This window comes from Limanda limanda, chromosome 2 (genome assembly GCF_963576545.1).
Source record: "Limanda limanda chromosome 2, fLimLim1.1, whole genome shotgun sequence".
In the NCBI taxonomy this organism is placed as follows: domain Eukaryota; kingdom Metazoa; phylum Chordata; class Actinopteri; order Pleuronectiformes; family Pleuronectidae; genus Limanda; species Limanda limanda.
This window is the reverse complement of record NC_083637.1, coordinates 4,481,825-4,496,097: the sequence shown is the minus strand read 5'-3', so window position 1 is coordinate 4,496,097 and position 14,273 is coordinate 4,481,825. Positions and strand designations below refer to the sequence as shown.

General features: G+C 42.3%; 1 protein-coding gene across 1 annotated transcript; it reads left to right on the top strand.

The window, feature by feature from the left end:
* Positions 1-3,555: 3,555 nt before the first annotated feature.
* On the top strand, positions 3,556-10,188 carry cbx6a (chromobox homolog 6a). Its single transcript, XM_061095304.1, has 5 exons — positions 3,556-3,705; positions 5,927-5,970; positions 6,112-6,177; positions 7,659-7,725; positions 8,878-10,188. The coding sequence occupies exons 1-5, from the start codon at positions 3,634-3,636 to the stop codon at positions 10,186-10,188; spliced, it is 1,560 nt and encodes a 519-aa protein (XP_060951287.1). The 5' UTR covers positions 3,556-3,633.
* The last annotated feature ends 4,085 nt before the right edge of the window (positions 10,189-14,273 follow it).

Sequence of the window (14,273 nt, the reverse complement as noted above, 5' to 3'; positions counted from 1 at the left end):
ACGGACAGAAGTGCAATAGATGTCAGGTGTAAGAAAACATCATCAGGCTTTTTAGCAGCATCGATGAGGGTTGTAGTTTTGCTTTATTTTAGAAAAATTGTACTGTCTTGATTCTTGTTGTTCTGGGTTTGTACCCTCGGGGTTGAATGCACTTATTGTAAGTCTCTTTGAATAAAAGCGTCAGCTAAATGAAAAATGTAATGTAAAAATGTCCTGCTAAGAAAGTATTTGTCATTCTCTACCCACACCCTGGCAATTTCCAATATATGCAAATATACGTGGCGATAAAAATAATTCTGAATCTGATTCTGATAAACAAGAGAGTTTCTTTTAATTATTATTATTATATTTAACTTTCATCATAACAACACATCAACATTCACTATACAAACAAAAGCATAAAAGACAATAACCACTAAATAACACAATAAATAAATGAAGAAAAGATGCCTATTAAATTTCATGAATACAAGAGCTTTATTAAATTGTTATAATTATATTTAACTTTCATCACAGAGACCAAAACTAGACATCCTTTCACTCCCACTTTTTTCACATGTCGCTCTACTATACTATACTATTTTGCACTATTTCTAAAGGTAAATAACTTTTTGTTATATATATGATATATTGATCTGTGCATCACAATATGTCCTTATATGAATGTACAAGTGGTTTCATCATCCGGTTCCACTGCACTTTACTTTATTACATTTCTATACAAACCACCACAGTGAAACATGAATATCATTATTATTTTGTATTTCTTATTTTTATTCTATTGCATATTTTATATTTGTCATATTTCTCTTTTCTACCTCACTCTGACCTTCCTGCTGCTGTAACAACTGAATTTCCCCAGTGTGAGAATCAATAAAGTTTAATCGTACCCTGTCTTGTCTTACAGCCAGGTTCATCACTTTTTTGGGTCCCCTGGAAACATTTAACTTCTGTTGTTGTGATATTTTGAAGCGAATGTGTCGTCAAATTGATGAAGTTGTTTTCTTGTTTGCCGACGTGCAAGTGTTATATCAGATGAACGGCTCACAAGATATTAGAGCCACAGACAGAGATTTCTGGATTAGTAGCTGGATTATAAATCTTTGGATTTAGGATTTACTGTGACCTTGTTCAAGTCGTGATTTAATCACATTATTTCGTATCCAAATCCCCTCACCACCTTTAGTAGCAGTGAGTAGGAGGGAGAAGCTCTTCTTGTTTTATGTTTCTTTTCCCCTTGTTCATATGGGAGCTAGGTTATATGTTTGTGTCATTTCATTTGTGTCATTGTTGTTGCAGCGTAGTTTAGGGCCATAGATAATTCTTGTTTGTTGTTTTTGCTCCTCTCTGAAGCTGATGAACTGCTGATCTCTTTTGGTAACTCTGTGTGGAATGGGAAGAGTGGGAAGCCACACCGCAGGTTATGTCTAGGTCTCCGCTGGACCACGGACAAAAAACACCATATAGATAGATAGATAGATAGATTACTTTATTCATCCCAGAAGGGAAATTAAGTTGTCATAGCAGCCGGTATATTTGAATACAATAAAATAGAATAAAATTAAAAATATTGAGGTAGAAAGAATAAAAAAACAGAAGCACAAGATAAAATACAATAAAATAGGTAGATAAGGTGCATATGGTGGGGGGGCCTACTTGTGCTCCTCAAGGCCAATTTATGCTTGTACGTATTTTCTAAAACGGACAGATAAGACCGCCCTATCCGTCGTAGAACGCTCTCCCCGAGCGCCTCGGAGAGCTTTTCGTACACGTCTGATTTTTCTAACTGTCCGTCTTTATTTCGGAGACCCCACGGACAGCTCTTGGCTGTGATTGGTCCGCGAACGACATCATTTCCCTACGACGTCATTTCCCTACGACGTCATTTCCGGACCTCAAACTTCCTGTTTCCTTCCCTGTCACATCAAACCCAATCACAACTATGATTCTACGATTAATGTGACGTGTGTGTTAAGCCAGCGGAGTTGTCCGTCTGACGGTGGCTCGTTAGAGCACTGACGGCATGTGTGCACGGTCACATACGGTTATAACGAGCTTTCAAAACGGCGCTAGCAGGCTAGGCTAGCGGGCTAGCCACCATGCTTAGTGCGGTGGTAACAGTGCAAGAACCCGCCGTCACGACTTTAATTCCACTTCTATCATGACACTGTTTCTATAATACCGTCAGGTTAGAAGCAAACACTGGGTAGTAGTTAGTGTCGGGAGTCCCTGCTGACTGTGTGTGGAAGCTGGGGGGGAGCTAGCTCCGTGTAGCTTCTAGCTACATGTAGCCTCAAGCAGATTCAAGCTGTGGAATCCGCAACACAGTTCGGAAACAAGACCGGGGAACCGCTGCGCTAAGAAACGATAACATCAGCATTTTGACACGCTGGGTGTCACTCTATTTAGTTCTGTTAGTTGCCATGGTTCAGTGTGTGGGAGGCAGGCTAACATGTAAACAGAGACACGTGGACTTCTTCTTCCCAAAATGGGGTAGGCTTCTCTGAGCTCGTCTTCCGTTGCGCCACCTATGGGTTTGGCGGTGAATTTTTTTCGACGTACAGTGGTCGGATTAGTAAAAATCAAAAAGACTCTTCGTCCTCCGTGGAGCCCTCTCCGAGAAACGGAGAACGTAGAAGCATACTGGAGCCTTCAGTGTTTTTAACATCATGGCTACGGCCCTGACACGTTGCAGCTGTCTGTGGATCACACTGGTCTGAAGATAAGATAAGATAAAATGAGGTGAGATGAGATGAGATGAGATGAGATAAGTTAAGACAAGACAAGACAAGATAAAATAAGATAGGATTAGATAGGATTGGATTCGGTTAGATTAAATAAGATAAGATACAATGAGATAAAATAAGATAAGTAAATATAAGTAAATATAAGTTAAGTTAAGTTAATATAAGATGAGATAAGTTAAGTTAAGATAACTTAATTTAAGATAATATAAGATAAGTTAAGTTAAGTTAAGTTAGGTTAAGATAAGATAAGATAAGATTAGATAAGCTAAGCTTTGATAAGATAAGATAGGATAAGTTAAGTTAAGATAATATAAGTTAAGTTAAGATTAGATAAGCTAAGCTTTGATAAGATAAGATAAGTTAAGTTTAGTTAAGATAAGATATGTTACGTTAAGTAAAGATAAGTTAATTTAAGATAATATCAGATAAGTTAAGTTAAGTTAAGGTGTGTCCCCACACGGTGCTCGGTGTGTGTCCGTGTGTGTAAGTCATCATGGCGGTGTGTCCCCACACGGTGCTCGGTGTGTGTCCGTGTGTGTAAGTCATCATGGCGGTGTGTCCCCACACGGTGATCGGTGTGTGTCCGTGTGTGTAAGTCATCATGGCGGCGCCTCCTTTCATCTTCAAAGCCACGTGACAGCAGCGCGCGTTTCTTCGCATCCCCGCGAGTGTCTTCTCCGTTGCCAGGGCGACCAGAGGGGCTGACCCCGGCCACGTGACCTGCTGCAGCAGTCGTAGTAGAGAGTGTGTGTATCACAGTGTGTGTGTGTGTTACAGAGTGTGTTGGTGTGTGTCTGTGTGTGTGCCGCCCCTCTCTCCCTTCACCCCGGCTCTCCGTGGAGCTGTTCCCCGCAGACAGGCAGCTCACCCCGGGCACAGAGAGACGATGGAGACGGCCAAGGCGACCGGGGATCGTATTTTCGCCGCGGAAGCGATCCTGAAGCGCCGCGTCCGCAAGGTGAGACACCCGCCGCCGAACCGAGTCCTCCGGCCGGCCTGCAGAGGTTGTTCCCTCGGTCAGCACGGCACGGCTCGGCTCGGCTCGGGTCCACTTAGACCGCTAGCAGAGGCCTCGGTGCTGCCAGGTGTCTTCGGTTAGCCACAGCTAGCTGGAGGCTAACTTAGCACAGGGGCAATAAAACCAGCGACACAAAGAAGAGGCCAGCAGCTGGGGCAGGAGGGAAATGGAGTCTCTGGTGCTGCGAGCTAACAGAAGCTAAATGAAGCTAAGAAGCTAAAGCTACACGGTCCCTGTCCTCAGGTCGGACCCGAGTCCTGCAGCCTCGGACCCGCTCCTGCAGCCTCGGATCCCCGGTCCACTAACACCTCAGTCCCGGGTGGAGGAGACCGGGGTTCACACACCACAGCTGGCTGGGGTTTCATCAGCCTGTTGTGGCTTGTGGACCATGAGAAGACCCCCATAAAGGAGGGCTGGATGCCATCTTAAAGAGACTGGTGCACACAGCCAGGCCTCCCAGTTACTGGACTCCCCAGTTTGGGTCTCTGCTGGTTGGGATGCAGATGTGCTTTGTTGAGCCTGAACTGGGAAATCCCTGTGTCACAGCAGGAGGTTTCCAGCATAAGAACATGCTCCAAACACCTATTATGTGTTTATATTTATATAAAGTTTATTTCCATCATCAATCAAACAAAACTATTTAAATGCAAACACAAAATCTGAAATGAAAAGGAGCAGAAAGAGGACAAATCGTATAAACACTGTTCCTCTTTCACAAGACTTTAATTAACGATGCAAATCATTCAATTATCTTAAAAATAAAACTAGCTGCAGGCCAACACAGACCTTCACGTCTCTATTAGTTCCTAAGTTCATTTTATAACATTCACAGAAGCTCACTAAAGGATTTACCTGTCACATTTCATTTTAATTCCTCAACATAATGGTTTTATGTGGTTGTTTTTTTAATGTACTGTTTGTTTTTAGATTCTTTGGTTTGTTTGTTGGGGTTGTTCCACCAGCCACAGCTGATTGAGGTTGTTTTTATTTGCCTGTTGTGGCTCGTATAAGATAAAAAATCCTATAAATGAAGGTTTGATGCTTTATATATAAGACCTTTTCCTGCCTGTTACAGCAGAAAGCTTTCAGGCACATAACACACTACACAAGATGTGAGAATACAATAATATGCTCCACAAAACTATACTTGTTGGGATGCAGATGTGCTTTGTTGAGCCTGAACTGGGAAATCCCTGTGTCACAGCAGGAAGTTTCCAGCATAAGAACATGCTCCACACACCTATTATGTGTATATATAAAGTTTATTTCCATCATCGACCAAACAAAACTATTTAAATGCAAACACAAAATCTAAAATGAAAAGGAGCAGAAAGACGATTAATCGTATAAACACTGTTCCTCTTTCACAAGACTTTAATTAACGATGCAAATCATTAAATTATCTTAAAAATAAAACTAGCTGCAGGCCAACACAGACCTTCATGTCTCTCTATTAGTTCCTAAGTATAAGTGAACTTCCTAAGTATAAGTGAACTAACTATATATAAAGGTTTGATGCTTTATATATAGGACCTTTTCCTGCCTGTTACAGCAGAAAGCTTTCAGGCACATAACACACTATACAAGATATGAATATACAAGAATATGCTCCACAAAACTATACAAAATCTAAATATTAAAGCTTTTTATATGTAATCCAATCGCTTGCACTGAATCACAACTTCCATTTAAAGGCCCGATACAACCTCTCCATTCAATTTTTATTGAGAGTGACTCGTCCTTTTTGGCAGTGCAGATATTTAATGGTTACCGTGCAGCTCGAGTTCCCTCAGTGTGGAAAAGAAGTTTGTGAAAATCATGACTTCATCGAGTGTATGGGATTTTAAATGGGAGGGGATGAGCTCAGCTGTAAGGCATCCCACAACTAGAAGTGATGGTCCCTAAACTGAAATATAATTAAGAGCAAATATGATTTTTGCCAGATGAATATCGAACCTGACAAGGACGGAAACATGGTTAAATTCATGTGATTATGATGTTCTGCTTGAAAAGCATCCTGCAGGATCGGATTCTGTTTAAATAACAAAAATCCAAGAATATAAAGTCGCTGCTGCAAATTAATTCCAGATTTAAAAGTATTTTATTTTGAAATCTCTCTTCAGCTTTCACTTATCCACGTTCTGTCCCTTTTGTTTTGCAGGGGAGCCTTGAATACCTGGTGAAATGGAAAGGATGGGCCATGAAGTAAGTGATGAATTTAATGTAAATATCATGACCTTCAGTCTGTGGAAAACAAATGATTTCTCTGTGTTGTCGTGCTTTTAAAATGTCTTCATAATAAACCTGAGATGTGGATTAAGTGGATTTTGCTCCGTCCTTGTCTAGGCACAGCACTTGGGAGCCAGAGGAGAATATTCTGGATGACAGGCTGATAATGGGCTTTGAGCAAAAGTGAGTATACGAAGACAGAACATACACCAAAGCTGCTTTCAGACATGCCGCCATGTCCGGACGTTTCCCTGAGATCTGGTTTCTGGCTGTATGTCAAAACGTAAATGTCAGTTGCTCCCGACATTTCCTGGAACCTTTACTGCCAGCCCCTTTAGTAAGATATCCGGAAATGTCACAGTGAGCCGGTGGGAGTGTTGATGGAAATATCTCAGAATGCAAAACGTAGGATTTGGGCTCTTATCTTCAAGTCTATTTTGTTTATTGAAGTTTTTAGTTCTTGTTCTTGCACAGTGTTTTGTCATCTCACTGGAAGTTATCTCCTGTGTCTCGTGGTGTTTCTACTTGCTCTGTTAGTGTCTTCACATTCTGAAGTCTTTTATATCTGCTACCAGGCCACTTGTGCTGCATGTGAGAGTTGATGTTAAGACTAGGGTTGCAAAATTCCGGGAATATTCAAAGTTGGAAACTTTCCATGGGAATTAACTGGAATATACGGGAATTAACGGGAATAAACTGGAAATTTTGTAGGTAATTTATACTAACTGTATTTACCTTGTCATATACAGACAAAAATATAAACATTTTGTTTTGTCATAGGCTGATTTGAGCTCTGAGGAAACTTTGGGCACTTGACTATATGCTTCTGCATCGTTGTGTCATTCTTAACATAGGTCTTTGCACAGTATTTGCAAATGTACACAGCCTTTCCTTCTACATTGGATGAGGTGAAATGTCTCCACACATGAGAGAGTGCACGTGGCATTGTTCTGTAGAATAAGATGAGAAAAAAGTTTGTAAAGAAACACTAATGCAATGCCAGAGATATAAATAGTTAGCCAAACAATTGGAATAGTCTGTAAACATATTTTACAATTGATGGATAAATGAATGTAAATAGGCTAGATGAACAGATGAACAATCCTCAATCAGCATGCTAATATATTTTCCCCAGTGATATCATGGAAACTTACCTGACTAGTCCTGCACACTACAGCAGGCCTCAATAGCCCTGCTGTAGAGTGAAGGATGCTGGGAGTTATCTGTGCATGTGATGGAAGAATGCACAGTGGAGGGTTGAAACTCAACGTGCAGCGTGTGCTGCATTCCATACATCTTTAAAATAGAGTTTTAAATGATGTTTTTATTGCTCAGCGTTTAATATGCGTATTTTATTTTTTTCAAAATTCCCGAGCTTAACTTTCCGCCCCTTTGCAACCCTAGTTAAGACTGAAGCTAAAACGGACACCATGAAACTGACAAAACTGAAATGAGACATCAAGTGGAAACTTTAACACAAGACGAACAGAGAGCGGCCGTCTTCAAGCAGGCTGCGTGTCTGACTGCTCTACTTTCATACGCCCACAACCTTCATCAACCTTCTCATTTGATCCGTTTCATATGTTTGATCTTCCAGACGTCTCACTCTGCTTTTAGCTTGTTGTTGTCTGTGTGTTGAGTTAACTGTCGTTTCTTTTCATCAGGGAACGGGACAGGGAAATGAACGGCCCGAAGAAGAGAGGACCGAAACCCAAAAACCTAGTCATGAAGGTAGATTTTGATGTTTGTTAAATCTGCACGGACCTGAACTACATGTTCTTACTATTCAAATAGAGTTAGAGACACTTATGTGAGTGGGAGTGAAATGGTCAAAGGTGGTGTCGTAGGCGGATTTAGATTCTAAAGGTTTCTTCAGGAAACAATACTTAAGTTTTCAACTGATTTGGTTGATTTAAGGTCAAAACACCACATTCAAATTAAATCCTTATTAAATCTGGTTTGGAAGTGTTTTCAGTTGAGGTACTCAAGCAGCGTTTTCAGGTATCTTCACCTGGACATAGTTTAATCCCAGAGATCATGAATTACTATGTTTTTATCTTACAAATCACAAAAAGCAGGATTCTCAGGCTAACTATTGGAAGAAGATTTGAGTATTTTGCCATCTAACTCTTCAAACTAGTAGTCCAGGCAAAGTAGCGTTTTACGACCGACTAATTGTAAAATAATTTTTTTCAGCATAGATCATTTGTATGAGGTGTCAGGAACAACATACTAAAAGTCCTAAGAAATCCTAGTTGAGGAAATATGTTTAATTCTCATCAATGTGTGCCAATAAGGCCCGGCAACAATACACCCCAAAAAGACAATTTCTTTCCTTTACTCCAATCAAAATAAAACTTTACACAATGAAAGTAACCATAGAACGTAACATTTTTGTATTACAAGTTTCTTTTGAAATGAATTTGACAAGCACATGAGCTCCACACTTATTGAATATGTCCTAATTTGCATAGGCAAACACCATTCATATGTATTACAAAAACATACATAAATTCATTTTCAAAGAAACTTGTAATACAAAAAATTTTACGTTTCATGGCTACTTTCATTGTGTAAAGTTTCATTTTGATAGGAGTAAAGGAAAAAAATAGTCTTTTTGGGGTGTATTGTTGCCGGGCCTTATTGGCACACATTGATGAGAATTAAACATATTTCCTCAACTAGGATTTCTTAGGACTTTTAGTATGTTGTTCTGGACACCTCACAGAAATAATCTATGCTGAAAAAAATTCTTTTACAATTACCTCTATTTTTGGCTCCAAAATGGTCTACTTTGCCTGGACTATAGCTCTTTATTTTTCTGTGAAGGTTGAATACTCACTCCTGCAAACACGGTTTCTTACATTGATTGTTTCCTTTCAGGCACGTGGTCATAAAAAAGAGCCGAGCAGCCAAGCCTCCACCGCCCGCCAGCAAGCGTCCAGCGCCCGCCAAGCCTCCACCGCCCGTCAGACCACGTCACGCTCCTCCTCCACCCGAGCACCTTCCTCCTCTTCTGCCACAGCTCGTCTCTTGCCGTGTTCGTCCTCCTCCTCCTCAACCGTCGCACCCTCTCCCAAACTCAACTCCCTCGCGACCACCCACAAGCTAAAGAAGGACATTCACCGTTGCCACAGGATGTCCAGGCGTCCTCTGCCGCGCCCGGACCCCACAGGGCCGTCTCTCTCCAACCCCGGAGGTTTCCCCTCCCGCATGCACGTCTCTCCGTTCTCCGAGACCGTCCGCATCCTCAACCGCAGGGTCAAACCTCGAGAGGTCAAGAGAGGTCGGATCATCCTCAACCTGAAGGTCATTGACAAGCCAGGCAGGGGTGGCTCGGCTGCCGGCAGTAGGAATGTTTCCACCGGACGCCAGAACATCCCGTCACGCAATCGTATCATCGGGAAGAAGGGAGAGGCTCCGTACAGACCTTTCCAGCCTCCTCTGAAGATGCTGGGGTTCCCCATGTACGGGAAGCCGTTTGGGCTGCAGTGTGGAGGTCCTGCGGCTTTCCCTTCCCACCCGGGGTCGTGCTCCAGCACGGCCGCCGGGGCCGACCACACCTCCTCCTCTCAGTACAAGTCACCTCCGTCTCCTTCCAGCTCCAGCGGCTCTGAGGGGAAATCTCCCGCCACCTCCCAGCCCCCCCCTGGAGCCTCACCTTCCAGCGAGGGTCCCAGTAAACCTCACACAGACCCCCAGAAGGGGCCGAGCGCCAAGCCAGCCGCTCCCGCCCCGTCCTCGGAGGCAAACCCAGGGTTGTCTCCGTCGCCCTTCCTCCCCTCCTCACCCTCTTCTTCCTTGGAAGAGGAGGAGGAGGAGGAGGAGGAGGAGGGTGAGGCCCTGGACAGCATGGAGCCCTCAGAGGGAGCCAGGAAAGACCCTCTCCAATGCCAGGCCAAACGCCCGGCGCCCGCCACCCCCCCCTCCGTCCCAGCCGGGGACCAGAGCTCCGCCCCCACCGAACCCAAGAGGGTGCCTGCCGAGGGAGACCCGGACTGGTCCCCCCAAATGGCGCCGAGCTGCAAGGATGTTGTGGTCACTGATGTCACCACCAACCTTGTCACCGTCACAATAAAAGAGTTCCCCTCCCCGGCTTCCTGCCCTGCCTCCCCCTCCTCTGCCAGCCCCGAAAACGCCTCCTCCCCCCCGCCCGCAGCCACGTCCGACGACCCCCCCCCTGTCAAGCCATAGGAGAGCAGATGTTATGAAGTCGATCGCCATTGATAAGTAAATATCATGCCAGTGTTGCCACTTCAGCCCCTCCTACCTTTTCCTAAAAAGGTTTGTCCATATTTGTGTATCGATTAATGAAATGTAATGTAACTTTACACCACCCAGCCATTGAATAGTGGGAAAAAAGCATATTTTTATTATAAGGAGACTATATGAATTTGAAATGGGGCAGCTAATACGCCCTATGTTGTCACTTAAATTGCCATATTTTGATCAATTGCACATCACTGACTCTCGGAAGCAGACGGAGAGAAAAGATGTTTTGTTTTCTTTCTCTTGTTCCAGACATAATGAGTTTAGCTTCTCTGGAGTAACACAAATGGGAAGTGTTGTGCGTCTGTTGTGTTGCTTGAGCCTTCATCGAGTGACATGTTGGTGCGTTTGAAAGAAACAAATCTATTTTCCGATCCAGACGGCCTTCGGGTGTTACGCCAATTCCCTGCCCCCCCCGTTCTCATCTGAAGTCCAGCTTGTTAACGACAAGTGAGGTGTTGTGTCTTTGCACTTAACACAGTTGGACTCATATATTGCATCAATACAGCGAGGTAAATGCAATGCACTTGACTGCATCGAAACAAAATGACCTATTCTGTGTAGTTCATCAATTTTTCAAGGCCTTTCCCTCTTGCTCTCTTGAATGCACATGCATATACGTACAGAAGGCGTTCGTATTAATATGCACGCACAACCTTAAAAGCTGCAAAGAAAAATACTAAAGCGGTAGTTTTTAAGTTATTGCTGTCCTTACTCTCTCTCCTTGCTTGCCTTGTTTTCTCACAACCCCACCAACTTTTTCTGTAACGTCCACCAAGACTCTAAACTGGCCTGCGGTTAGTCATGAGATATTCTCCTTTGCGTCCTTCTTCTCAACATGTCAAGGTCTCGAGGGTCCGTGAGCTGAACACAGTTTAGACTGATGCTTCCGTCTGAGAGCAGCTAAGATTTGTCGTTTGTTGAAGCTGTGAGCTACTTGGTTAGTGTTTGAAGTCTTGTGTCTTTTGGCTTGTTCAGAAACTTGACAGGTTTGCCTGTTCACCTTCCACGTGGCAGGTAGAGCAAAGATCTAGTTTGTTTGTTTGGCTGTTGTGGGTCTGTCTTTCAGCTAAGTGCTTTTTTTGTTGTCTATGGCCACTCGGAGTCCTTGACAGCACAGACACTTTGGAATGGTGGAGCCTGGGATTGAACCACCGACCTTCTGGTTAGTCGAAGACCTGCTCGACTCCTGAGGCCGATGGGAGCTGAGGTTCCCCTGCTGCTCTTGGTTCAGTAGATTTTTTTTTCATGAAGGGTAGAAATAGCAAAACAGTCCTTGAAACACAACTTTGTGTCTGTCAGGGGCAGTTGGAAACAATGTCATGTACCTCTAAGACCAGGCAATAATTTTCGTGTCAGAAGGATTGATCCATTATGTTTAAATCTTTATTCAATACTGTGTTCTTTCAGTTTGAGACCAGGACTTATTGATTTCATGTTGTAACGCTTTCAGTCAAAACCTTGCGCTTGCACTCAAATAGCTCCTGCTTGTGCTCAAACTGTTCACTTGCACTCAAATATTTTTTCCGAACCACAGCTTCAGCTCTCCTCCTCTCGCTCACACCTCTTTTGTGCACAAGTGAAATGTTTGCTGCTCTTTTTTCGTCCAAATTCCCCGACCAATAGAATGTCAGTTGTAATGTAAAAAAAATGAAATCGTCCATCACCCAGACGCCCACAAGTTCTTTACCATGAATCTCTGCAGGTTTTTTTCAAGCCTTTCGAACGCCTGAAATCTGGGATCAAACTTTTTGACCCTCGAGAGGATCTGAGGTTCTCGACCCTTTGAACACAGACTCTAAACCCTTTCTCTGGTGCTTTCTGCTCTTTCTCGACCTTCCCCGACCTTGACTTTACTCTGGTGTACCTGTGTGTTACAGTTTTTAAAAACAATCTTCCGCATGTATTGCCTTATAGCTGCTCCACTCAACCCCAGTTACACTCCAGGTGACGTTTGCCTCGTCTTACTCGGCTCCTCAGAGAGCGTGATCTAATAAAAAACACTCTCAAACCATAACTTTAACGTGGTAACTTTAAGAATCACCTCATCGTAAACTGTAATAACTCGACTGCTTTTGTTATCATCTTCTCTACAAGTCTACAAACACTGACGAGGGAGATGTCGCCTCCTCTCCTGTCACATACTGGATGGTTCTAGTCGTCGTGGAAACTGTTTCAATACTCTGATACGTTACAAATGGAAGGATTTATTCCAAAATGGCAAATACATTATATGAAGAAATAGACACTGTTGTGAAAAGGTCAATATCTCAAATTCACATGAAGATACTTTAAGGAAGGACAGAACTTAACTTCAATCCGGTTTTGACGTGAAGCGTGAACGGACTGAATCGTTTATAATTTTCCAGAAACACTATGAATTCAAGGATTATCTTCTTCGCTGAATGGATATTTTGCAGTTTGGGATAGATTTTTTCATCTTCTATATCTTTAATATCTCTAAGTGGTGGATAGAAGTGACTCTTGCAGTTGGTAGATGTGTAAGGTATTAGGCTGCTAAGCGACGTTTCTCGTTTCTTTACTTTCTCACACGGGGTAGCACAACTCAACTTAGTGGCCTCATTCAACCAAATAGGGCTGTTGATTTTGTTATTTGAATTTTTAAAGCTTTTTTCCCCTTTTTTGAATTGTGTTGCATTTATATATATATACATATATATGATGTAATTTTAAGTGCTGGAGTAATTTGGCACTAATTGAGGAAAAAAGGAAGGATCCTTGTTTAAATGTACGGATAAATATGCTTAATTAATGAATTTAAATTGTGCTTTTTAAGCTGTTTTTCCCTTTGTACTGTACTTTTAATAGTTTGTTTTTTTAAATATGCATAATGGTGTTAATGTGATGCTGTTTATTTGAATGCCATTTAAAAAAAAAAAGTCCAACATGGGATTGTGCAGAAGACGAACCCCGACTGATTTTAATGTGTGAAGACTGCGGTTCTGTCTGTTTTTATGCTAATATGAATAATGTACATTGTATTGATGGTAATGACGAGGAGGTGGAGGATAACTATGACATTGAAATGTATCTGAACTTCTGAAGCATGTTTTGCAAAATGTTAATGTACAGATTATGTATTCAGTGTCATGTTAACTGTTACCGATGTTGCTTTCTGTGTTTCTTGTACAAGGCTTTTAATTAAAAGCTCCTTTAAAAAAAAAACAGCCGCCTTCCATTTGCTTTTCCATTTGGTTTCCTCTAAGAAAGACTTGAATATAAGACGTACAGGAGGCTACGGATAACACATAGAAGCAAAACCTTAAATGAACATCTACAGCAATTAAAATCACTCATGTGAAGGTGACAGATGTTCTACAGCTTCGTCGCTGAAAGAAAAACAGCAACACTATCCTGTAAAGCTTTTAAGGTTCCAGTGTACAAAATGTCTGCCTTTCATTTGTGCCTGGAATAATCTCACTCACCTCCCTGCAGAGGAGCGAGTGACCCTGACTGGCACATCACACAGACAGGAGACGATTCGTTCTGTAACTTAATTGCTCAGATGGATGGATAAATTGATAAATGAATAGATGGATGGATATTATCTAATCAAAACGAAAACGAAGAAACAAGTTTATCTCAATAAAAAGTTGCCTATTCCTACGCCATGGCCAAACAGTCTCCTTTAGATCAATCAAGTTACACCAGATTATGAACTCTTAGATATCAGTTCCCTCAATATGCCAGATTGTTTCCATCAAGATCCATTAATCATTTCATGAGAATTCATAAAAAATCTCACGTTGATTTGAGGTGATTTTAAAAAACTGGATCCGTCCCTTTTCCCCAGATCAACACCAGAATGTGATGAATTCCTCTTTGACCGGTTCTCTCCTCTCTCCATGAGGTGTTGTGCAAAGCTGTTGTGTAGTTTTTGCTGATAATCCAACAAGAAGTAAAATCCTCCCCCCCTCGGCTGTGATGCAAAACTGAGCAGACATACATAATGCATGATTCTCATAGAGGTTGTCAGAGTCAGTGCCGAC